We start from the raw sequence: 26,923 nt of genomic DNA, 5'->3' as shown, positions 1-26,923 counted from the left end.
CAAACTGAAGTCCCCTCTTCATCTTCATCAGATGAATCCCTCAGCAAAGCTTTAAGCAAGTGCTGGCACTGTCAATGTTAGTACTGTACCTGCTTCATGAGTGAATGGAGGGTGCTAGTGTACCTGGATGCCAGTCTAGTAAACACATCAAGGGCTAACTGATGCTCCAGGGAACAATTTCAGGTTTGCGAAAAGGTACTGTCAGACACACAGCAATCATCATATTGGAAAACAAAACAAAACAAGCTTTCAATTGACTGGCTAGCAAGTGTTTGAAAAATCTTATTGTTGTAGGCAGCGACTGTTACACAGATCTGGATTGCTGCTTTTGGAGTAGGAGGAAAAGTGTATACAATGAATGAACACAGCTCTTTGGTTCCAGTTACCTTTATGAAAAATCTTACTAATTCCAGGGAACCTTTAATCCACTAACAGAGAAGCATATGTTCTATTTTAAGTTGTACATAATGTAATGGATAGCTGTAATTACTTCAACAGAATAAGGAACATCATCAGCCAATATATACTGTAACTCAGGCAAGATTTTTATTTTGTCAGCAGTTGGAACATATAGCTGCTCATATTTCTTAGTATTTCACATTCATCATTACATTTATCTGCTCACTTACAAACTGGTATGAAACACTACTTCTCTTCCCAGCCAAATAAATTACAAAGAGTAGATATCACAAACACTACACAGAAGTATGAATTACACATGAATGGGAAACAAAGATCAGAGGAAAGGGAGAGAGAAAGAGGTGTTTGCTCTTAAAGATGTAACCCACGTTCTGCTGAAAAAGGGGATCTGAAGGCTCGGAAGTCTGCTGCATGTTGAGTACACAGTAACACATCCACCTCAGTCTAGTATTTGCCAGGCAAATCACAAAGCCCTCTCAGACTACAGCAGCATATAATCTCCTTGAATGTTTTCCTGAGCTCCTGACTCCGGAATGCATAGATAAGTGGATCAATGATGGAATTACACATGATGAGGATGAGGTAGAAGTTAAAATGGGACATGAAGCACACACAGTAAGGGTTATAGGGGCAGGAGATGTAGAAGATGAGGTGCAGAAAAAATGGGGCCCAGCACACAACAAAAACTCCAATCAGGATAGTGAGAGTGATGGCCCCTTTCATGTTAGCCCCTTGGCGAATAGGGCCAGTCCCCGGAAGAACTGCAATCTTTTTGATATGCATCCGAGCCATCATGAACATATGGACATAGAGGGATGCCATGAGAATAAGCATGGTGAAGAACATGCTAATAAGGCAGATGATGACAACGCTGCTGTCAGAGTAAATGATGAACAAAATGCCTGAGATTGTGCAAGCAGCCCAGATGCATGTGATGATGACCCCTACACGCTTCACCGTCATGATGTTATGGTACTGGAGGGCGTAAAAGATAGTAAAATACCTGTCCACTGCTATTGAGAGGAGACTGCAAATTGATGCAAGCAGGGAACTGCAAATCACTGAGTCAATGACATTGTCAATGTTTATGGTAAAGCTCTGTGCGTCTGTGTCTGTGTTGTTTAGCAGCGTGATGACAATAGTTTCTGATCCATTAGATACACTCACTAGCATGTCAGCCACTGCCAAGCTACAGATGAAGAAGTACATGGGCGAATGGAGGTTCTTGTTCTTGGCTATTGCCACAATGACCAAGACGTTCTCCAGCAAGCTGATGATACCCAGAGTCACAAACACTTCAGGGGATACGAAGAGTTGCTCGTAGCAGCCTCCCGAGGAGTGGCCCTTTGCATTGGGCTCGCTGGCACCCCCATGCAGTCCATTGCTGTGATTCCAGAAATGCAGAGGCTGGAGTGTCCCACGGTGCTGGGTGAAATTCATCTTATGGAGACCCCCTTTCAGCTTCCTGCTTTTAAAACTCCTGTTCTTTTTGCATTCCTCTGAAATCTTCCTTTGTCTTTTCAGTTTGGGAAGAGAAGAAAAATAAGCCAGCACCAAGGCAGGCAGCAGTTCAGAACACTTTGACTGCTGTCACAAAATAAGGTTTCAAACTCACAAATGCTGGTTAATGCTCTCACAGATGCAGTTTCTGATCATCATCACATTCACCTCGGTGATCTGTGTCACAGAGTCCCAACAGTCTGTAAGTTTGTATGAGATTTTCCCCTACGTTCAGTTCTTGTTTAGTTCACTGTTACGATGCAGGGTTGTTTTTTTTTGCCCTTCAATTAAAAGAAGTAAACGTAAAATACTCAAGTGACTCTTGCCGAGCCGAAACTAATTTCAAACTGCAAGCACCAGTCTTGCTGTCAGACAGTGTGTACCGACTGCCTGCTTTATGGTGTGTGGAGGAGAAAAATATTCAGGGCACTCTCCGCCTCTGCTTTGCCTTCCAGCCAATGGGGCTCGGGAGCTGCAGAAAGTCAAGGGGCTGCTGCTTCTGAGCCTCTCTGAAACATCACACAGCACAGCAGATGTGGATGCTGCACGAGCTTCCAGTAGCTACAGAAAAGCAGATGGGCTACCAGAGATCTGGTTCCCTTCTTTAACTTTTCAGCATAGTATTTCAGGACTGATTTTGTGTTAGCAAGCTTATGGCACTGTGGTATCAATCTCTGCAGAATTCCTTGAACTGGACTGATGGCTTTTAGTTTTCCAGGCTGCAATTTACTGTAATTTACTCTTGCCCCTTCCGTGACATAAGGTTGCTCTGTTTTGTATATGTGACAAAATAAGATGGGGACTAGGAAGCAAGAAATACTTATCTCCTCCTGGTTTTCTCTCCCAGTCCCTCTATGCATCGTTAACTTTTCTATGCCTCAGTTGTCCACTTGAAAGATGTGGTATTGCAAGGCTGCATTATAATATCTACTATTGTAGTAATTTTTAAGAAATGGAGACCATCTAAGGATCAGAAATAGGACAAGGTGGCTAAAGTCACAAATGACTCAAAAAAATTGTCCTAAAGAAAATAGTTTTTCCTAGGTAATATCCTTCTTCATCGTCTTATTTCCAGGAAGAAAAATATGATAGTGTTGATTGCAGAAGCCCTGTCACCATCAGGAATTAGGATGCAGGGCAGGAAAAACAAACAAACAAACAAACAAACAAACAAACAAAAACAGACATTATTTAGCATACATGAAGGAAAGCAATAGGAGACAAAGTTGCAACCTCTAGGAAATGTGGCAGAGACAAAGGTAATGACTTCAAGCCATCAATAAATCTTGTAAAAGTCTATCCAAAGGTCTGTCCCTATGCATCCCTGACATGAGCTGAAAGTCAGCTCGTGTGCAGTCTGCCACGGAAAGCCCTTGAGAAGGAGGAGGAAAAGAATGTCAAATGAATACAAAGAGACAGACACAAAAGTTGTTGTACTGTTTCCTCTTCAAGTACTGCAATTAAGGATTGAAAACCAAATAAAACAGACAAAGCCCAAAATGTAGGTGGATTTTAAAAGCTGTGGAAGCTATAGGAGAGCCAGTTGTTACACTGAAGTGTAATGTTTGCAATTAAGTGGTTTGAATGAGCATTTCCAGTCACCTAACAGGAGGGCTGTGGAGGCAGCTAAATTGGGTGCAGGAGTCTATTTTCTTCTCAGACATTTTTCATCTTTCATGCATTAGCTGTTTTTTAAATGAATAGCTTTGAAGAGATATAGGATAAGAGCATGCCTGTGGAAGCACAGCTATCTGTACTCAACATCCCAGCATCAGGGTGAAGCATGATTTTATTTTCACATTTGGATTTGCTATAGATGTACGGTTATAAAGAAAAAGGCTTGGCCAATTATTTCTGTGCCTTCCCCCAGATGGGTGTTTGTTTCATTTTTGTGAAGTAACCTAAGACAGACAAAATATCTTGAGGCATAGGAAATCCCACATTTCTCAGTTTGGAAACATCATTCACCAGCAGCATTCTTGCAATGAAAGAATAGCTTGCTGCTGAGAGGGCAAGATTTTCTTTCCTATCAAGACATAATGCAAACCAGGATACAAAAAGATTTATTGTCTATTTGCTGATTCCTGGGACAGTACATACTAACTACTGCTGCAGACAGGACTTGCATACTTAACCCATAAGGACCCAGTAAAACCGCTGTATTGGACTTTCGGAGGGCTGACTTTGAGCTGCTCAGGACATTGGTTGGTGGAGTCCCTTGGGAGGCGGTTCTGAAGGGCAGAGGGGTCCAGGAAGGCTGGGCGCTCTTCAAGAGGGAAGTCTTAATGGCGCAGGAACGGTCTGTTCCCACGTGCCCAAAGACGAGCTGGCGGGGAAGAAGACCGGCCTGGCTCAACAGAGAATTGTGGCTTGATCTTAGGAGGAAAAAGAGGGTTTATAAGCTTTGGAAAAGTGGGCAGGCCACTAAGGAGGACTTTAAAGAAGTAGCGAGGCTGTGCAGGGACAAAATTAGGAAGGCCAAAGCTCATCTGGAGCTCAATCTGGCTACTGCCGTTAAAGATAACAAAAAACGTTTCTATAAATACATCAACACAAAAAGGAGGACTAAGGAGAATCTCCATCCTTTACTGGATGCGGGGGGAAACTTAGTTACAAGAGATGAGGAAAAGGCGGAGGTGCTCAATGCCTTCTTTGCCTCAGTCTTTAGCGGCAATACCGGATGTTCTCTGGATACCCAGTACCCTGAGCTGGTGGAAGGGGATGGGGAGCAGGATGTGGCCCTCATTATCCATGAAGAACTGGTTGGTGACCTACTACGGCACTTAGATGTGCACAAGTCGATGGGGCCGGATGGGATCCACCCAAGGGTACTGAGGGAACTGGCAGAGGAGCTGGCCAAGCCACTGTCCATCATTTATCAACAGTCCTGGCTATCGGGGGAGGTCCCAATTGACTGGCGGCTAGCAAACGTGACGCCCATCTACAAGAAGGGCCGGAGGGCAGACCCAGGAAACTACAGGCCTGTCAGTTTGACCTCAGTGCCAGGAAAGCTCATGGAGCAGATCCTCCTGAGAGTCATCATGCAGCACTTGCAGGGGAAGCAGGCGATCAGGCCCAGTCAGCATGGCTTTATGAAAGGCAGGTCATGCCTGACGAACCTGATCTCCTTCTATGACAGAGTGACGCGCTGGGTGGATGAGGGAAAGGCTGTGGATGTGGTCTACCTTGACTTCAGCAAGGCTTTTGACACCGTCTCCCACAGCATTCTCCTCAAGAAACTGGCTGCTCTTGGCTTGGACTGGCGCACGCTTCGTTGGGTTAGAAACTGGCTGGATAGCCGGGCCCAAAGAGTCGTGGTGAATGGAACCAAGTCCAGTTGGAGGCCAGTCACTAGTGGCGTCCCCCAGGGCTCGGTGCTGGGGCCGGTCCTCTTTAATATCTTCATCGATGATCTGGACGAGGGCATCGAGTGCACCCTCAGTAAGTTCGCAGATGACACCAAGTTAGGTGCGTGTGTCGATCTGCTTGAGGGTAGGAAAGCTCTGCAGGAGGATCTGGATAGGCTGCACCGATGGGCTGAGGTCAACTGCATGAAGTTTAACAAGGCCAAGTGCCGGGTCCTGCACCTGGGGCGCAATAACCCCAAGCAGAGCTACAGGCTGGGAGAGGAATGGTTGGAAAGCTGCCAGGCAGAGATGGACCTGGGAGTGATGGTGGACAGTCGGCTGAATATGAGCCAGCAGTGTGCTCAGGTGGCCAAGAAGGCCAACGGCATCCTGGCTTGTATTAGGAACAGCGTGACCAGCAGGGCTAGGGAGGTGATCGTCCCCCTGTACTCAGCTCTGGTGAGGCCGCACCTCGAGTACTGTGTTCAGTTTTGGGCCCCTCGCTACAAGAAGGACATCGAGGTGCTTGAGCGGGTGCAGAGAAGGGCGACGAAGCTGGTGAGGGGCCTGGAGAACAAGTCCTACGAGGAGCGGCTGAGGGAGCTGGGCTTGTTCAGCCTGGAGAAGAGGAGGCTCAGGGGCGACCTTATTGCTCTTTACAGATACCTTAAAGGAGGCTGTAGAGAGGTGGGGGTTGGCCTGTTCTCCCACGTGCCTGGTGACAGGACGAGGGGGAATGGGCTTAAGTTGAGCCAGGGGAGTTTTAGGTTAGATGTTAGGAAGAACTTCTTTACAGAAAGGGTTGTGAGGCATTGGAACAGGCTGCCCAGGGAAGTGGTGGAGTCACCATCCCTGGAAGTCTTCAAAAGACGCTTAGATGTAGAGCTTAGGGATATGGTTTAGTGGAGGGCTGTTAGCGTTAGGTTGGAGGTTGGACTCGATGACCTTGAGGTCTCTTCCAACCTAGAAAATTCTGTGATTCTGTGACATAAATACAATGGGAGAGCAGGGAGAAAAAAAAAATATAGAAAGACTGGTATAACAGAGCAGCATCCCTCCAGACAAGGTATTTTTCTACACCTGCAGACAGAAATGTACCATCTGCAAATGACCCTGGGGAAGTGGCTACTCAGCATCCCTTCCTTTACCACTGTACTCCATGCCAACAGGGCCCACAGCACAGGGATTTCTCCTCTCCACTTACTTTGGTGGACCCAGAGCAGCAGAGGCTGGAAAGAGCAGAGAGAAGCTGCCTCCAGAGGATATTGCCCTGTTTGCTCCAGCTGCCTATCTGTGCATCCCTCTTCTGGCTCCTCCCTTTCTCTGCCCATTATCTCTGTTTTCATCCCTGTTCATCTTTCCATTTAATATCTCTTTTCACCCAGAAGCTCTCCAGACAATGCTCCATGCTTGATTTTCCTAAGGACATGGTCATAAAAATACAACATTGGTAATTACAAAATGAAAAAAAGGACACTTCTTTCCTACGCACAACTGTCACTCACCTCAACATTTCTGCTTATGCCCTGCATTCCTGGGGAAGGTTGTTTTGATTTGTTAGCCATTCGTATTTGTAGGATGAGGGTAGGTGACTGAAAGCAATAGACTTATGTGGTTTAGCAACTGTAAGAGGTGATGTATCATTAGCTTTCTCTGACTAGTAGATAAAACATTGTAAGAACACTTCTTTAAAGAAGATGTATGTGAATCGAAATACTTCTACAGCAGAAGATGGATACATGCCTCTGGCTCCCACTCTGCAAAACCAATACCATACAATTCTAAAATAGCTCAAAGGCAACCTGCTCTCTCATGCCTTAAAGTATGTTAATATTTTTATATTTTCTAGTAATGGATAACAGGAGTAATGTAATAAAACAGTTTCTTAATTTTTAAAAACCAAAGCTGAGATAATATTTCTTGAAAATATTGTATGATTAAGACAATCAGTCCTTCAGATTTGTGTACATGTGCCAGTACTGTGCCAAGGGTGCTGCATTTACACAGATAAAGGTAACTTAATTTTTTGGTACTTGTACTCTGATCCAAATTTTCAGTGCATTCAAAAATTTAAGTCCATAGTATAAGTGAAAACACCAGTGTATTTTAGCATGCTGATTTTGAAACATAAAAGGAGACAGGTAAACTTTGGAAGCTTCTATGGGTTTCTATCATGCAGCATCTGTCCATATTAAAGCAAAGGCAAATTCCACCCAACATTTAAAATACTTGCCAAAAAATGGCTCAAATAATGCAGTGTACCTTTCAGTCTTTTCCACAGATGACACTGGAAGAAGCATTTCTCTGAATCTTTCTAAGTCCAGTAAATTAAAATATGAGTGATATGGAGATATTTGTTAGTTTGCATATTTGGACTGGTAGGTGTTTTAAGTTGGTCCCTAAGCATATTTTATTTTCTGGCAAGTCTGATGCAAGCATGAAGAGACACATCAATACAGGACTGACTATCACAAACTCTGTATGTTACTGTAGGGCACACAGAGGAGAACCATAGGACATACAGAGGAGAACCAGTACTAGTTTTGGATGAAGTAAAATTGATGCTTGTTGCATACAGCAAAGAAAATCCACATGGTAAGTCACTAGCTGTGTGGCGCAGAACTTGAGAAGTCTGTGTAATGTTACCTCACAGAAAAAAAAAAATAAATGTTGTAGACCAAGTCAAATTATTGTTCTTTGTGTTTGTACAAACAATTTCCAACAACTTAGCCAATTTGGCCACAGAAAGGCACAAAAATGTCTATTCTGCTGGCAAATAAAATACCTACACCCACTTGAATATGTTGTGAATGTGCATAACTCTAATGTTTTCCATTAAAATGCCATGAGAAGTGCTAGGGCTTTGATAACTTAGCTACAAGTCTGATCTTATTTCTATTTTAGGCAATTATTGTTGTGAACACAGAGATCATTTACTTGTAGTCAATACAGTAAACACCATTCTTGTCCTAATCTTTTCTCCCTCACCCCATCTCTCCCAGATAATCAATTTCCTTTTACTTGCTTTTAGACTTAGGTGCTTGTCTGTTCAGATTCATCTGAAGCACTTTGTTCAAATAACTCAAAAATGTCCTTAGTCTTGTTATCCCTCTCCAAATAACTCTCCAAAAGACACAGACCAGCATGCAGGATTAAGTACAAATTAAATACTGCCTTTCATTCGGCTCAACAAACCAAAAAGTAATAATCCTGAATTTGTTATTTCCTCAGTTTGTTTTATCCCCCCCCCCCCAAAAAAAAAAAAAAGAGCTATTAATTCAGCCTTTTCTTTTGTTTATCCCCTTTGTATAAAAATACAATAGAGGAAACATTTCTAACAATTATTTACTTTTCTCATTCCCTATACAGTCCTAAACAGACCAACTTTCAACACTGCACTTGCTTCTCTCACTTTAGATCATAACATCATTTTATATTATGAACTTCAGAATGATTTTTGATTTTATAGTTTATCACATTCAGCTTTCTGCGTTAATGATGTTCAGTGTTTTTCAGTGTGAGAGATGCAGTAGCACTTCATGTTAACAGAAAAATGATTTAGTGAGTCCAGCTGTCTAAGCATCAAAGCTTGACAAACAGTATGTCTCAGAGTTGAATGAGAGGCAGAGAACCAAGCCAGAATAAAATAAATAAATAAATAAATAAAGACAAATTTAGTGATATCACCATTTGGTGATAACCCAAGGTTGCATTGTGGCAAAAAAGCTTTTTTTTTTTTTTTTTTCAGAAAATTCCTCAGAATAGGGGTATGACCTGCAGTTAATGTGAGATGTTACTTACTACTTTCAGTTTTCTATTCCGTTAACTTCAGAGAGTGACAGTACAATATTCCATTCAAAAAGCCATACAGCTACTTCTTAGATTCATATTATAAAGTGGCTGATGAGACATGCAAAAGAGATTAACAGGTTTTAAATCCAGTAATTAAAGCCTCTGTACAAGAGGATTATTTAATGTCTGAATTAAGGAAGATACCAGCAGCTGTGGTTAGGGCCATCCTGTACTGCTGGATAGCTCATGCCCAAAAGGGCATGCTTGCAGAGTTTTGGGGACTAGAACCCTTTGGTGTTGCGGGTGGGGGCAATGACATGCAGTTAGGTCTGGAAATGTCTGATAAAATAGAAGAGAACATTAATTCTGCAGAAATGGTTGTTCGTGAGCAACTTGATGCAGAAGAACAATCCATTGTTCATTAATTCAGCATTGTAAATTCACATTCCCATTGGTTTGGAGTCATGGGATGTATGTTTGCATCCAACCGGTTTGCATTTAATCTCTATGGTTATAAGAATGCCAGTCTTTACTTCTGTACCAAATTCCTTGTATTGTTTCACTTATACCATTCTGATATGCATCTTGTGTATATGACAAGGTCACAAATTACTAGGCTACGGCTGTTACCATGACATCATTTCTTTTGTACTTTTGCAAAGAGAGCTGTGTGCTAGTAGCCACTGCTCAACACACAATTTATGGGCAGGAGGTGGGATGGGGAGAGGGCTATTACACACAGACAGTTACTCAAAAGCAGATTATTTTAACCCTTTCCTTCATGTTCTGCATATGTATGTGTAAAATGCATACTCCTTTCTCAGTTTCATGTTATGCAGTCATATCCTGTATTCCCTTGTGCTGTTCCATGTAATTCCATGGAATTACATACAGGAGGTAGGAGCTATTCCTCAAGAATACTGAAAGTAGCTTGAGCTGTTTTAGCAGAGGTAGGCTCCAATTGTGTAGCTGTATGGTGGACTTCCATGGCTTCCATCCATTCTGGTAGCTCTTCAAATCACTCTGGTTTTTAGCAGAGATACTGGACAAATACTGGACAGTCTGACAGTACAGAAGGGAATTCTTAACCTTCTTGTGGATTGCCTTCCTCCATAGGAATTAAATTGTTTGAAAACAATTAGAAGTATTGGAGTCAATCTGTTATAAGGCACAAAGTAGATGCACCAAGCCATATGACAAACAAGCAAATTAGCCAGCATTAGTGACAGGATAAGACTGCAGATTCAAGAGCAAACCTGTGACCGCTGTCCTGATGTAAACACATCTTTACTGACACATAATCCAAATTAGACACAGTCTTATCCAAGAACTGGGAGAAAGAGGGAAAATATTTCAGAACACCTAACAAAATGTCTAGATTCCCTAAGAGCTATAGAGCATCTGCAGTGATGAGATTTCTTGAAAATCTCTTTGCATCAGTCATCAAAATATGGTGACAAGAATACTCTATTTCTTCTTGTGACAACTGCTGCAATTGCTGGTACTCTTTCAAAGATCTCTGGTACTCCAAAGTCTGAATTAGAAGACTATTGATAGTGAACCTGACCCACTGTAAAGCAGAATTTTTTCATTTGTGAAGAACTTGTAGAAAAAAATCTTCAAAATTAAGGGCATGAACTAATTTTTTACACAAATAGTAGAAATGATCTGACCTAGGTCATTACTCTGAAATAGTCCTCACTAAGGTTCAGTTTTATTAAACTCTGGAGGAGTCTCCTTTCTTTTCTTTTCAGGATGAGAAAGCATGCACTATAAATCCTTTTCTTCTCTGCTGCTGAGGTAAAGATTTTATGGCTGCCTGTGACAGAGGATGATAATTTTCTGTCATAGCAGAATTTCATGAAAAGGGTGAATAGGTATATGAGAACAGTGCAGTAAATTATATGGTGTAGCTCTTGCCTTTATAGGGTTCAAAACTCTAAGGCTACTATAAAAAGAACAGGAGGAAGGAGGTAGCAGTGGTAGAACATGTGATTTACCTTATTATGGTATGGTGCAGAGAATGGTATGGTGCTAGAAAATATATTTTGTACACAGAATAGGTAGAACTATTGGTGGTCTAAGTCCTGAAGTTAAATTAACAATTTATAAGGACTCAGAAGCAGAGTCTTTTGTCTAGAAAAACAGCATCTTCTTCAAGAAAAGATCAATAAAATTCCCAAAGGCCTCAAGTTTGAGTTCAAGACCTGAAATACTTTAACATATTAATAATATTTCATCTGCCTTTGTAGTGAAAGGAAAGAAATTTTCTTGAAACTAAATATTTAATTGACAGCTTAGAAGGTTGACTGAGAGCTTTGAGTGTTAAACAGGAATGACCAGAGCAGTGGACACTGTGTCAAAACAAATGCTGCACTGTTTTTTTTCCTTGATTTTGCTCTTGGACTCAGAAATCATAGAAAGAGGCCTTGGAGTTTACAGATAGAGAGGACACGAATGAATTTAGGTAATCCAAATGCTTATAGTTTGAATAGATGAGGAAGATCCCTACTTATATAAGCAAAAATATATATATATCAAAGGAAAGGAAAACCAGGGATATCATCTCTTGTCTATGAGATCCAATTTGCATAGCCTTTTCACAGACAGCTATTGTTTGCATGGAAGAAGAGACTAGAAGAGTGGGAAGATTTCTACACTCCTTGCTGGAGCCAGAAGTTTTAATTTTACATGCCATGGGAGAACAAGGGAAAAGAAAGTACCAAAGGATCATGACATCCTGCTTAACAGTCTCCTCAATGAGAAAGGGGGTCTTTGCATCTGTGTAAGGATGTCAAATGGCTCGTGAGCAGGCTCATTCAGATAGCCCCATATTCCAGAGTGAATTTTACTCTGATACATACCACTATGTGAGCAGCACAGAAGTGGTTTCTTCCTCGCATAATGATCTGCAAGAACAAGGTAGAGAATTGTAAATATGGTAAACAAGGGGGGGAAAAAAAAAATTAAATATATGCTACATTTCCTTTCCAGTGAAACAAAACAGAAAACAACCCCAAATCACTCCAGGAACTGTTAGCCTGAACAAACACATAATGATAAGCTACACCTTAAGATATTGCGAATTGCTGCAGATAACTAAAAAAGTATCAGAAGAAAAAAAAAAAAATGAAAAGCCTTGGTTTGGTAAAGAACATTGGAGAAAAATGAAAGACTTGTAAAAAAAAAAAAAAAACAAAAAAAAAAACCACAATTTTTCATCACCATGGTAAACTTTTAAAAGCTTATTCAAAAATTGACATGGTAGATAACTACATCCTGGGGAGAATTGTCTAATCTAGATTTCTTTTTTGAGAAAGGCAACAATTTCCAACAATTATCACTGCTAACACTGAATATAACTTCCTTGGCATCCAATCTATTGCTCATTTGAAGAGCTCTATGAGTTTTTATTTTTTTCTGGCTGTCTTCAAACTCAGTCAACTATACTACATAAGCACACTCCTATCACATATTTGGTGTTTTCCTGACAAAAATGCAGTTTCATCTTTCTTCCTTTTGTAAATGAAATTCAGTACTCGTTTGAAAGAAATCAAACAAGCAAACTAATTTCTCTGCCTACAAAGAGTTTTCTTTGCAATTAAAAAAAAAAAAAAAAAAAAAAAATTATCCAAACCAGAGGACAATAGCAAAATACTGTTGCAGGATCAAAGTAGATATTTATGGTATTAAATCTACATGCATTATCACATGCTCAGTGGCAGACTAATTGACAGACTAATTCATTTACTACACATCATGGTAGAAAATACTGACAAAGCTGCAACACCAACCTAAAACACGGTCATAATTTCCTCAAGACAATTTTTCAGCAAAATGGAGTGCCACTGCACACTTCAAATTACAAAGAGACTTAGTTGGTAGAGCAGGCAAGATCCACTGCCAAACCCACAGAGAAGCAAGGAGACCCCCACAGGGAAGGAAAGCAACCCAATCTTCAGCTAAGAAGCTACTGCTGGGAAGGGCACAACTTTCCCCCTCAAGTTTTCCAAGTGTAGTTATCTGTGTGTGGCTCCCATGTATTGGGAGAAGCAAGCTCTGAAAAGTCCTGGAAGTATTTTATTTAAAAAATAGCTCTCATAAGTATCCTGTATGTGGATAACTAACTGTGTGAAAAAGAATTCTCTTAAGTGAAGCATAGCAAGCTTTTTATGAGGGCTGTCAGCTTCTTTTCCACCTCACCTAGTACAAAGTCCATACAAAAATGACATTTAGTAAGGTCATTAAAATTCAAGTAAGTAATTTTCTGAAAAAAAAAAAAAAAAAAAAAGTTATCTGAACCACTCCAAGCCAGAAGAGGGTATTTTTCTGTGCCAGGGTCATGGAAAACATGTAATTACATTCCAGTTGTTTTAAAGAACAGAAAAGAGAAACAAGGATGAAGTATTATAGATTTATTTTAGCTATCAAATATGTGGACGTGCTCCCACTGTCACATAACATTCATTAATGTCATATAATACTCATTAGTATGTCATCTAATATTCTGTGTTAAGCAAGCAAACAATTTAAACAATTTAAATTAAACAATTTAAATGCCAGATGTTTTAGTTCAGTTCAATAGTAGAAATCCTTTTCTCATTTGAGAAAAGATGTTATTTTCTGTACATTTTCCCTACCTCCCCAATGACTATTTTCCATACATAATGGCACAGCAACAATAAAAGTAGCAAGACAAAGCCTTTCCAATGCTTTCAGAAAGTCAGTGATATGAAAGGCAATTTTGTTTAAAGGTATGTGATTTCCAAACAGTGTATTGTTATCTGCAGAGCAAGTGTCCACAGAACTAGTAGTCCGTCACTTTTAATCACTGAAATTAATATCAGGTGTTTGATAGTAATGTGAAGGGACTAAATGAGCATGGAACCCCATTGTCCTAAACACTGTGCAAAATACAATCTATCCCTTCCTCAGAGAATAACTGGCACTTCAGAGGGGACTGATTTTCCTCAGGAGAATAATCCTTGTCCGGCCTTTGCAGTCTCCACTAAGCCACAAATTTATACTGGGCCAAGCCTCAGAAAATACTCAATACAGTGTAGTTCTCATTATTTCTGTTAAATCAGAGCATTCACCAGGATCAAAGACCAACTTGAGTCAACTTGATACAAGACAAGCCATTTAGAGAAAAGTTGGTTGCACAGGAAGGTTAACTGTACTTTCTCATATTAGCTCTATCATATGGCATTTTCTATCCAAAAGAGGGTTTCTAACAGGGGTAAATAGCATTTTTTAAATTTCTAAACTAACAGGAGTAAATAGCAGATACAATTAATAAACTGCACTTCGGAACAGCAAGTTTCTTAATAAAAACGACATACGTGTTTAGAAAGCTAGCAATGTCTCATAAATATCCTAGTCTGACTCAGGGCTTTTTAGTGATTTCTTTTAATGTTTTCTCACCCAATGGGATATTCCCTTCTGTGGAGTTGCATAGCAAATTTCATGTCTTCAGTGGGGATTATTGTGCAGATTGGTTCTCTTTAGACAGAAAATATACCTTAACTTTTTCATGTCAAATTTTAATAATTATGGTGAACAGACTTAGTACCTTATGGCTAGATATAGACATCAGCATTTCTCACTCTCCCTTTGCTACATTCATGCAAGAGTTGTACATTCCCCTCTTAAGTTATTTCATGCACAGTAGGGTTCATAATTTTGTCTGACACTACCTATATTTCCCATTCAGGCAGAGATGCTTTCTGGAACCATTTGTAAGTTTTACTTTTAAACCTTCATTTAAATCAGTTCATTTTCTGAAATATCAATTGAGTTCCACAAATTCCTCTCAAGCACTTGGCAAGCTTTTTTTAAAAAGGTGTAAATAAAAAAAGACTATAAATGTTTCTTCATATATACTTACCAATAGTAACACTCTGAAAGTCTTTAACAACCTCATATTTAGGAATACAGAGCCTTCTGTTGAGCATATTGCTAAAGCTCACCTCGTATACTGCAAATATATTGTAAATGTATAAACATTCCACCACTCCTCAGCTGTGCAAACTCTCTTGAAATCCATTGCAAAATTCTTATTAATTCATTAAAAGCCTGCCTGCAGAAGTCTGTCTTAGTTACAAATCAATCACCAAGGTCTGCCTTTGACTGCTGCCTTTCATTTAAGCTAGGACATATCAAACAAAAAAAGAGAAAGAGAGAAAAAGTAAGCTCTGATATACACATTTCTATTCAATTTTCCAAATAGCTGAGAAACCAATAATTCTTGCTAAGTGAAAAAGACAATCATTTTTCCTTTTATTGTAAAATCATTAAGTTACGGTGAACACAACAGATTTTTTACCATATGAAGCACTGCAGTCTTCAGAGCAACACAGAACAAATGTACTGAAATTTCGTGTCCCAAGAAACTGTTCAAGCCTGAGAAAGCCTAGCTTCATATAAATACTCTGTGATTGATGGTTTAACATGAACAGACAAAATTCAACTGATGTGCAAATATTCCCTTCAAACAAGAGATTAAGAGTAGCATGCTTTTACAACACTAAATATCTAGGCGTAAAACTGGAATTATGCACATTAAATTAATTATGCACATTATGGAGCTTGTGTTGGGTTTAGCTTCTGTCTCTCAAGGTAACATTTTTTTTTTGTTTGTTTTTACTAATTCTTAAGCTAATTTAACATCACTCATTATAAACCCTTCCACTGCAAATTCAGATTATAAGGAAAAGTAAATGAAATTATGCAGGACGGGATGAATATTATTTAGTAAAATATTTTATTCACTGAAAAATGATATCTCAAATTGGCCAAAATTAACCACAAAACTAATGAAGTTTAATTAACATTTCCAGTAAGAAATATTTTGTAGCAAACAAATGCATTTAAATATATTTTCTCATTTTCTATTTCAAAATTTTAATGTTAAAATTTACCAAATTTTATTCTAAAAGACAAATTGAAGAGAAAAGGAAGGGGAGAGGAAGGGGAGGGAAAGATCTAACTTATTTTCCCTGAGCAAACTTAATCGTGTGACTTGGCATTACCATCCCCAAACAACAGTCAATGACTGAAGTCCCTCTCTCTTCCCATTCATCTACCCTCCTGTCTTAGCACTTGAAGCTGGTGTGTGTAAACACCACTTGCAGGCTTCCCTGCAGAAGAGTTGGACAGCTTATCCATCTAGGAGCACTCAGCAGAAGTTTCTGAAGTAGGCTGTATCATCTAACCCAGATGTCATCTCTGAAAAAAAGAAGGAAACTAAGCTGCTGTGGTTGCTCTTCACCAGTGACAGGAGAACCATCAACCAGGAATTGGCATCTGTAACAGCAACTGAAGCAATAAAACGAACATACAGTGACAGAAAGTTCCCAGGCTTTTCACTTGGTGTACACTTACACACTGAATGCACTGACTGCTCTCTTTTTCTCTTTTAAAGTACATGAATTTCAAAGACAGACAGTACAGCTGCTTACAGCAGTGAAAGAAGGTGAGAAAATGATCTGTTCAGTCTCAAAAATAATTCCTTGCATGAAAGTGAACAAAATCAACAGTATTTTTTTTCCCAGTTTTAAGGTGTTTCTCAGATAAGTGCCACCACAGGCAAATGCATATGCCCATCGCCAGGCTGCATACAGAGTATAGGGGGAAAAAAAGAAAAAAAAAAATAATTAAGAACTAGCCCCACAATAGAAAGATTTTCAAATAAGCAAGCATAGACATTACTGTCAGACTCTGTCTTATACTATAAAGAAGGTGCTGATAATAGGAGAGCACAATGGACCTTTCCTCCTGGGCATAGCCATCTTCCCCGGTAAGATGCCTATCAACTCTGTGGCCCAGATCTTCAGTGTGTTGCCCGTGAATCACAGGACCTAGTACCCTGACAACAGTGATAAAGACCTGAAGAAGAATTTGGTCATCACCTTACTCTCACAATCAGTTTACTTCTCCATCTGGTTCCTATGGCTTCCCTGTTTGCACACACCTATCATGACCTTTTACGATGTGGAAGGAATACCTCTGCTGCCTTTTTGCCTGAGGCAGTGCATAAGAACAAGAAGTAGACTTCAGGTATTCTTTTTGTTTACTCTAGGCTGAGTTGCTTTAAAAAGCAGGCTGTACAATTATGTCCCACTGGAAGAGTCTCCTTAAACATCAACAAAGATGTTCAATTTAAACCAAAAAAAAAAAACAAAAAACAAAAAACTGCTTGCACAATGTCTCTGAAGAAAAGTGTGTTGCATAAAACAGTGACCTAGGCTGGATTTTACAAAAGCTTTCAGTAGAAGCTGATTCTTTAGTGATAATTAACAATAGTCTTATGAAGGATGACTCACCAAGTCCATGTGCAGTTCTCACACAGAAAACACTCCTTTGCATTCAGTCGTCACTGTGAAGGTGCAGTCATGCAAATTGTCCCAGCTCATCTTGGACTGAGGTAAGTAATTGCAATCAGAACCAAAACAGTTGTTAACATTTTTAACTGCTCAAGGGAAAATTAATCCATGACCAGAAAATTCAAGGTTTCTTGGCCCTTTCTCTGAATATTAAATACAGACTACCATCAATAAAGAACAATTGCACTGAACAGCTTTATACAGAGAGATATTCCAATGTTCTTCTGCAGTCACTCTCCTCCCCTGCCAAGATGCTCTCCTGATCTCTCTCAGCTGTATGCAATCTAAAATCCTGGCTATCATTCTTCCTGCATGATTTACTAATTGAGATTTAAGAAGCAAGGTTTCTTCCCATATCATCCTCCCCTGTACCAATAACATTAAACCAAGTATTTAATACCATTGCTTAGATCCTAACTAGCCATTGCATAACCATGCCCTTTTGTCTGCTCAGCAGTCTGTGCTGCAGAAGATTTTGAATGTCAGTCTACAAGACTTTCTTATCAGTAGCCCACATGAGTGAAACAGGTTATAATGGAACATTCCAAACTGAAAGAAAGCTCCTTTCATTCAAAATGTTCCTGAAAAAAAAAAAAAGAAAAAAAAAAAAAAAAAGAAGAAGATCTCATTTTCTTCAACTGCCAGCAGAGGACTAAAAACAAGCAGCAACAAACAACTATTCTTGACTGATCATCAGCAAAGAAGTACATACTCCTTTTGACCACTTCCTAATCAGCAGATTTCTCCAGTCATCTATTTTTTCCTCTGCTGCATCCACCTGAAAAAAGTTGTGTCTTAAAAACAATAGTGGATATGCAAATAGCAATTGTAGATCATTTCCTGGAAGTCAATCCACATACAGGAGAATCTTGAGAAAATTTATTCTGATTTTTCCAGAAAGACTTGCAAGTTAAGGTTCAGAAAAGCTTCTAAAATTAAGCTATAAACATTACAAAGTTTGCTGATGATTATAGTCTTGATTTTAGTAAGCTGAAGAGAGGTTACTGATTTTGTAAATGCTGTAGATAATCCTACTGTTCAGGGCAATGTAGTCTGTATGTGGCAGAGAGAAATAGATTGGAGCTAAGATAAACTACAAAATACTGAATGATATCTAGATTAATAATTTATTGAAATGTGATAAAAAAATAAATATCTGTTTTCTTGTTTCCACAGAGATGACCAGAAGTGATATAGATATCAGTGATCAAGCATAAGCAGTGGTATAAATCTGGGTGAAACACATGCCTTGGAACATTCTTCAACTAAGTAACTTCAAAACTATTCTGGTGTGCACAGTCTCTTACACAGTGGAAGTGTGTCGTGCATGAAAAGAACAGCATGATTCTGATGTTTATCTCAACACAATAAATGTACAGCTTTTCATTAGTTTAGCCAGTTAGCAACTTTATAAGTGACTCATACATAGAGAGAAATGTGTATTTTTTTTGTGATGACCCATATCAGTGGTGTTCATCGCAGCACTTGTCAATTTTGTATAGTCCATTGATGGGCACATTTTCAAATCTGGGAAAGATTTTATAGAAATGTGCAAGTGGTACAGGAAGTATGAAACTGACTTCAAAAACTTCAAACTTGTGATTAAACAAAAAAAAAAAAAAAAAGCAATGTAGCAAAAGAAAAGGGAGAGAGAGGGAAGGAGAAGCATCAAGAAGTTAAATTTTCTGATCTTCAGTCTCTCAGCATTTTTTTTTTTTTTAATACAGGCATTAACAAGCATATCAGTCACTTCCTTAAGGTTTTGCATATATTTTGATACTTTAGTGTAGGAGATACTGATACCTTCACTTTTTTTTTTTTTGTTGTTGTTTTTTTTTGTTGTTTTTTTTTTTTTTTTCCTTTTTTTCTTCTTCTACTTTGGACTTGAAAAACAAGTATTTTTATCTCTCGTAACTGTGCAATATGTATTATGTTTATCTACTGAATTTATATCCCCTATTAACTTTTAATCTTTAGTTAATTCATGCAATCTTTCTTTGTGGGTCCTGTTTTCTAGACCTCTGGTCATTCTCATTGCTGTCCTCTGGACTTTCTCCAACTGGTCTGCATCTTTTCTGAAGTACAAGTCAGTAAGGTTAATGGAATTTGGATTTATGCTATTGCATAAATTGCTCAGTTCTCTGAGCTTATTTCACTAATGCTATTACACTATATTACACTATCCATAATAATATGAAATGTTTGCCTAAGAAGTTTACCTTTCTTTTTTGTTTGTATGGTGAATCCTCTGCACTGTGTTTAGAAATTATCTGTAACTATCATAAGCAATGGCCATTCATTAAAAAATAATCAGGAAGCATTTGGATAGCTCTTTCTGCAGCTGCAAAATTCAGTAGTTTGCAAAAGTGGTTAATTACTCACTTTCCTATGCGCTTTTGTTTCAGACAGCCAGGAAACCAGAAACATCATCCTGACTTTTGTACATTTCATCTATGTATGATATATTCCTGCATCCCAACAGAAACAAAATAATTCTCAATATCATATATCTCAATATCATATATCTCATTCTCAATTCTCATATTTTCCCAGGTCTTTCCTTCCAATTCCCACAGAGACAGAAACTGAAAATATTTTTCTGCAAAACCAGCCCCTGGTAGCACTAATTCACATACTATTGAGTTCTATAACTTTAGTAGGTCAGAAACTCTTACATCAGAAAAAAGTGACATTTTTCACAATGGCAACTTTATCTTGTACTGTAGGACTCACATACGCTACAGATGTGTCTGAGTCTCAGTGAAAATGTACAGCTATTTGTTTACATTTGCTAACTCTGTTGGGTTCCAAAGATTTTATATGTAGCAGTAAGTTCTCCTCTGCTACAAGAAAAAATCCTTTTTTTTTTCTTTCTGATAAGACGTTGGACTAATGAAATAAGTTCTTGTATAATATATCAATTCAATAGAGCAGACACTTTTTTCAAGTGTGAAAACAGCAGGAGAGAACCCTTTCCTGGGTCTTTATGTTATTTAAAGAAATCAGATGAATTGTTAACACATTAAACTCTCCATCAGACTAAAATAATGTTTTGTTTTGTTGTTTTTGTTTTTTTTTTTTTGGTCCAGGCTTTCTCAAAGCTCCTCCATCCCAGTTTTAAACTAGCATGTGCTTGATTTCCCCTAGATTCTTTATAATTTGAAATCTTTTAAAGTCTATCTGCTTGATGGAAGCCAATCTAAAAAGAGGATTAACCCCATCTAGAGGGTCATTAAACCCAAGAATAATTGAAGACAGTTGATTTCTTGTAAACTTTACTAGTATTTTCTTTGGGGAGCTACTTCCAAGTATCCATTAATTGCTGTTAATTGGTCAGGAAGCAGTGCTAGACAGAACTGTTCAAATGATGTTGCAGAGTGAGAAGAGGTATCTTTTCTTCCTCTTCTGCTCATACTATGGGTAAGCATTGCTTCAAAGTCAAATGCCAGCTGGCTGCATCCCACTGTCATTATGTCTTTAAAGCTGTACTTCCCCAGAGCACGCTGCAGTAAAAGCAAAGGAGAAAAAGTGATAGAATGTGCTGGGGACAGCACAGTGCTACATTATGAGGAAAAAAATGTTATGCTTCTTGCCAGGCTGTTCTTCCAAATCACAGCAACATCATCTCTCACTGCTCTGCTCTGTCTCCAAAAGAAAGGATGTTTCCTATCACTCTGGATATCATGTTCAACCTTCCCAACATACCCTGGCAGCCCACAAACCATTATAGATGTTATCACACAAGCAGACATCTACATTTCCCAAATACAGGCTCTGAGAGGGAAGGCTTTTACGTAAGTAAGAGGAGTGTGAAGTTGTGACCTTCTTATTTGTTTTGCTGATATTTTTTTCTGCTGTTAAGTAACTTCGCCACAATAGATTTCCCATGGTGATTAGCACAGATGAGTCTCCTCTTTCCTCTCTCCCACCACTCTCACAAGGCTGGGTGACGAACTTGCAGCCTTCTTTCTCTTGTATATCCTGGTCTAGTTTTTGAAGTTGGCAGCTTTGAACATCTGAGTAAACAAAGAACAGTGCAACTTTTGTATTCCCACTGACTGGCATGCTACAGAGAGGAACAGACATCCCCATCCTCCTTCAGATCCATATTTACTGCAGAGAGAGTTACTAAGGACAGCAGAGATAGACTATTCAAACGTAAAACAATTTGGGTCTGGATTCTCTTCCTCACAAAATAGACGGTAGTTTTGCCACCAAACTCAGGGAAAGCAATTCTTCTACTCCAAATATACTCTCCTTTTCATTCTTAATTAATGTTGTCCTAAGGAAAAAGCAGAAAGAAAGTCACATTTCCTTCACAAAAGAAACAGATACGGAGAACATAACGAGAACATTTTACAATCTTCAACACTCATGAAGATTTTAAGATTGAGCTATATCTTAATTCCCTTCAAGAGAAATAATAATAATAATAATAAAAACAAATGATATTCGTGTAATCTTCCAAATTGATTTTTAGCATACTCAAAAAGTGATGCCAGGCTACTTTGTTCCATTGGTTCACACAGAGCATTTTCGGAGCGCTTATTAGATGTGAACCAGAAGCCTTTGGACACATACATAGTTTCAGAAATACTGTGCTTACTCCCTTAATAGTAGCAATTTATGTCCTCTCTGCTCTGTGGAGAATAGTATTACAGAACCAATTCCTTCTTACTTTCACTGTAGTTAATGAAATATTTGTCAAAGTTTATGTTCTCTGAAGTCACTTTAAAAAAATTCAGAACATTTCTGAGGTAAGGTCTAAGGAAGCAAGGTAAGCTGCTGGCCTTACTCACATTCACCTTCTTTGTGCACATGCAGGCACAAATAAACATACAGGCAGATTGGCAAATGGATTCAAGATTTCATATGGAACACTATACTGCAATGCAAAGCACTTTTATTACATAAAAAGACAGAAAAAGCCACTGATACTTGCAATCTATAGCAGCTCGCATAAACTTGAAGCAACTTTTAGTTTACAGACATTGGTGCCCTAAAGGAGAAAGTCAACCACTTAGAAAACTCAAATTCACTTTATACTGCCCATGGCAAAGGTAAAACTATACTAAAACACAGAGTGAATAAGACAGCTCATTCAAACATTTGTTAGGAGTGAGCAAAAAAATCACAGGTGGGCATCAGTAATATCTTACATTTACCAGGCTCAGCACCTGGTAACAGCTGAGATGAACTGTTCACATTCCAATTTCCATCAAAAGCATATTGGTTTGACATCACGAGAGTCACTGGATCACAAACTGCTCTCAGTTGTTCAGTTGTTCCACTACATACTGACAGAAATTGAAGCAACAGCTGAGAATATGCAAAACCATTCCCTGAACAGAACTGGGGCACTAATAAAGGTTATTTTCATTCTGACTGCATCTCAGGTCTATGATAACTTTAGTTTATGATGGATTTTTGTCAGTCAGTGAGAGACAGCCTTTATCAGAGAAAGAGAAGAAAGTAGGAGAGAAAACATCCACTAAAAAAAAAAAAAAAAAAGAAAAAGAGCAATGTTTGTCCCCTACTGGTTAGCAGCTCAATGGACTGGGCACAAATTTCTCTGTATTTCATATCATTCAGGACAGAATTCTGTTCCAGACTTCTCATCTAAACACTAGCTCAGCTCTATTTATATAAGATGAACCCCACAGCACTATATGCAACACAGAGAACACCATCAGATACCCAGCCTGGTTTGCTTTCCTCTTGAACTTGTGTGCATGCAAAGAAACACACACAACACAATTTTTTAGGAATCTAAACCAGATATAAAAATACATTCTAGCAGTGTTTCAGAGTTGTGTCATGTTTCCGTATTATTAATGCATAAACTAAACTCATTTGATCAACATTTGTCTTGGATTTGTGATTATTGTTCCCATAAAGATCTCCTATCTATTGTTATGCATACCTATAGCATGAAAATTTACAACGCAGCTATGACCGTCACTTCATGATGTACAAGAAGCACAAATCTTACTCCCAATATCTTATCCAATAATACATAATATCACCATCACAAAAGCTGTCAAGAAAAGAGCGTATTTTCTGATTTGGGGTGGGTAGTCAGAGATAAAAACTTAGTGTTATGGAGTTGTTCAGAGTTAGAAAATTGCAACCAGGATAATTTCCATGGAGATCTAAGAGCTGGCTTCTTGGTACTCCTTACTTCTAAGACCTTAAACCTCTGTAATATGCCAAGCCAAAGAATATGATCTTGCTGAGATTTTCCTTTACTTGAGATGAGTAGGTGCAAACACAAAAGAGTACGCATTCACTTTTACTATAATGGATTAGAACCACTGCAGATCTATTCAAATTGTATATGCATTTTTCATAACTTACAGAATAGCAAACCTCCAAACTCTAGGTACAGAAAAGGTTTCATGAAGAGAGCTCAAATTCTGCTTGTGTTCCTGTGTCTAATATTACCTATCAGCTGGTTGCCAAAAAAAAAAGCCTTCCAGCCAACAGGCAACACAAGACGTGAAGGATGCATGCAGAATTCAAGAAAGTCACTAAAATATAACCATAACTATGCAGGGCCTTGAGAGAGGGCACGCATATTAGAGAAGAGAAAAGCAAATAAAAATGATTTAAATAAACAGCTGGATCCTACTGCTGCATGTTCTGCTTCAGAGTTTGAAGCTAGGAATAGAACGCAGTAGATCAACGGAGGTAACATTTGAGAAGCCTTGCAGAACTGCAGCTTCTGCAGAAGTTCAACAACTCTTTCCTCCAATAACTCAGTAAAGTCTTTTTGTTTTTGCACCTAATTAAAGCACAGAAAAAAAAAAAAAGTTCAAAGGGGAGGATTTTCATTCAGTGTAAACGACATTAATTTATAAGAACTTTACAGAGGAAAGATTAATATTATGCATCACCACTGTGCACACAGAGAAATTCATAAAGATAATCACTGGCAGGTATTAACACACACATATTCAAGAACGTGCACTCTTGCTACAAAATTCATGCATCTTCTCCCACTGGGTCCAAATCTTCCTTCTAGAGTCAGAATTCAGAGAGCTAAACAGAAACATAATCTTAATACTCTATGACGTTCAAGCTCCTAAAGAGCAGGTTTATTTTGATCTCAGGAAGCAGCTGCAGATGGAGTTATTAAGATGCAAGTTCAAGGTGTGAAAGAAATTTACTCCTTTATATTAACTCAATTCCCTTGTTTATTATAGGGGAAAAGAAAAAGAAAAAGAAAAAAAAGGAAAGGAAAGGAAAGGAAAGGAAAGGAAAGGAAAGGAAAGGAAAGGAAAGGAAAGGAAAGGAAAGGAAAGGAAAGGAAAGGAAAGGAAAGGAAAGGAAAGGAAAGGAAAGGAAAGGAAAGGAAAGGAAAGGAAAGGAAAGGAAAGGAAAGGAAAGGAAAGGAAAGGAAAGGAAAGGAAAGGAAAGGAAAGGAAAGGAAAGCTATAATGAAGCCTGAATGCTGGGATAAATGTTTTAAGCGCTGTTTATATGAGTATCTCAGTTGGGTATTAAGCAGACCATTAGGTAAATATAAGATGTTGTCTCTCCAGGCTGCAGACTGTGAGGCCCAGCAGTTGTGTATTCTCTGGTCTCTCTATAAAACACCCACCGATCCTTACACAACAAAATCTCTAATTGCAGCTTTTGCCATTTCAACATGGTTGCCTATTTGACAAGCTGTAACAGACTACCAGCTTTTGTAAATCAGACAAGCTCCACAAACTTCACTGGAATTACTCTGGTATCAAAGGTATATGCTTGGCTTTAAGGTCCTAATGAAAAGAAGAAGAATTGAAAAAAAGAGTTGAGCTTGTCAATATCGTTCCCAGGGACAGCATTCACAGGTCTGAGCTGCTTGTGGTGTTTTTTAGGCTAAGAACTGAAGCACCTTCAATTTTAAATGGCAGCTCTGCCAGGAGTTTGAGGAGGGCAGTTTTGCAGGCAGAACTAATACCCTACTGTGAGTGTGGCTAGCTAGTAATGCTCATCCATTTGCCTAAAATTAATAAGTAATGTATTATTCATTAAATGCCTTCATACTTCTTTTTATCAAGCTCCAGTACTGCTTTTAAGCAGTCTTTTTGTTGTTTTCTAATCTTTGCCTAATTTAAGTATACTGAGAAGAAATCCAGTATGTGTATCCTCATAGCATCTATCAGCACTGCAGCTTTAGGGAGAAAAAGATATTGAAGCTCTGCATCTCCGGTACTTTTTAACATGCCATAACTTTCATCAGCCTAAAACTGAGTTTGTTCTTTAGGGACATTACATTAGCCTTCCAGAAACACTAATTAAAATGATCAGAAATCTTCTGTGTACTTTCCAGAGACATCCCATTGGCATCGCTGCAGGTTTTCTTCTCATTCCTCACTCTCTGTAGCAGAGCTCACAGCCTCTCGCTGAGCTGCTTAGGCCTGAGTGCTGCCTCCGCGCTGCCTGATAATAAGCCAGCTACCTGAATATGGCATCCATCTACGCCAGGTGGGGCCTGGGAGCACTGAAGAAATAGAGACAGATCAGTAAACTGGTACAAGAAATATGCCCACTCTGTAAAGAAAAAATTTTGTTTTGTTGAGACACTGAAAGCATTCACAATGTCATGTCTGTAAGTAAGGAAAGCTAAGAGTTTACAGAATTACAGCACATAACTACTGTTATGTGTGAGACATTTACATAACTGTGCAGAAAGCATGTAAATCACACAACTGAACTTGGACGTTATCTTACAAGGTATAACAAGTGGCTGTAACCAGCTGCTCAAATGTTGATGCTGAGAAAGCCCAGATTTAAGCTGTAAAATGTTATTGATAATAACACATCCCAACAAAATGATATGGGAAACTATCCACCACTGAGGCATAGCACCAATTCTGAGTATCTTTAGAACAGAGAGAATTTTTTTCTGGAATTAAAGTATTTTCCTCACAAAAGGATTTTTCATATGAGCCATCTGCCACAAAAACAGGAACATCAACATCAGATTTGTCTGGCCATAAGAACTATATCTGAGAGTCTATGAATTAACTTTGGTGTACCCATGACATTCAATTTGATGGGCATATGCCAGCAACACCTACTGAACAGCTTTGAAAACACTAACCTGTTTACTCATGCAAAATTTGATCAGTATACATATAACAAGTACGCACAAATTCAGAAACATACCAAATAATACGTCAGCATAGTGTCCATACCAACCAATGAGACTGCTTCCATTTTTATTATTTTTTAATTAATGCTGAGAAATACCTCCCTCCACATGAGTGAATGTGGACAGCACTCAGCCAATCAATTGCAGAGTACCAGAATATCCCCAGCGAGTTCAGTAGTTATTCCCCAAAGTTATTTCTAGCACAAAAGGACTAACAGAAGGATCCACAAAGACATATGGGCACATTTGAAATAACTGGACCTTTGAAACTGAAGCAGTTATCTAACTCATGATCTATTCCATCACCCTTGGTATCTTCAGCCTCTTACATGTGG

General features: G+C 38.8%; 1 protein-coding gene across 1 annotated transcript; it reads right to left on the bottom strand.

Moving 5' to 3' along the window:
- Positions 1-524: 524 nt before the first annotated feature.
- On the bottom strand, positions 525-17,751 carry MC4R (melanocortin 4 receptor). Its single transcript, XM_084507685.1, has 3 exons — positions 17,384-17,751; positions 11,924-11,968; positions 525-3,029 (listed from the first exon to the last, which is right to left on the bottom strand). The coding sequence occupies exon 3, from the start codon at positions 1,858-1,860 to the stop codon at positions 865-867; it is 996 nt and encodes a 331-aa protein (XP_084363811.1). The 5' UTR covers positions 1,861-3,029; positions 11,924-11,968; positions 17,384-17,751; the 3' UTR covers positions 525-864.
- Between the last annotated feature and the right edge of the window lie 9,172 nt (positions 17,752-26,923).

The sequence above is a fragment of the Aythya ferina genome, assembly GCF_964211825.1.
Source record: "Aythya ferina genome assembly, chromosome: 2".
Classification (NCBI taxonomy): Eukaryota; Metazoa; Chordata; class Aves; order Anseriformes; family Anatidae; genus Aythya; species Aythya ferina.
Note: the sequence above shows the minus strand (reverse complement) of the source record. Positions and strands in the feature narration are given on the sequence as shown.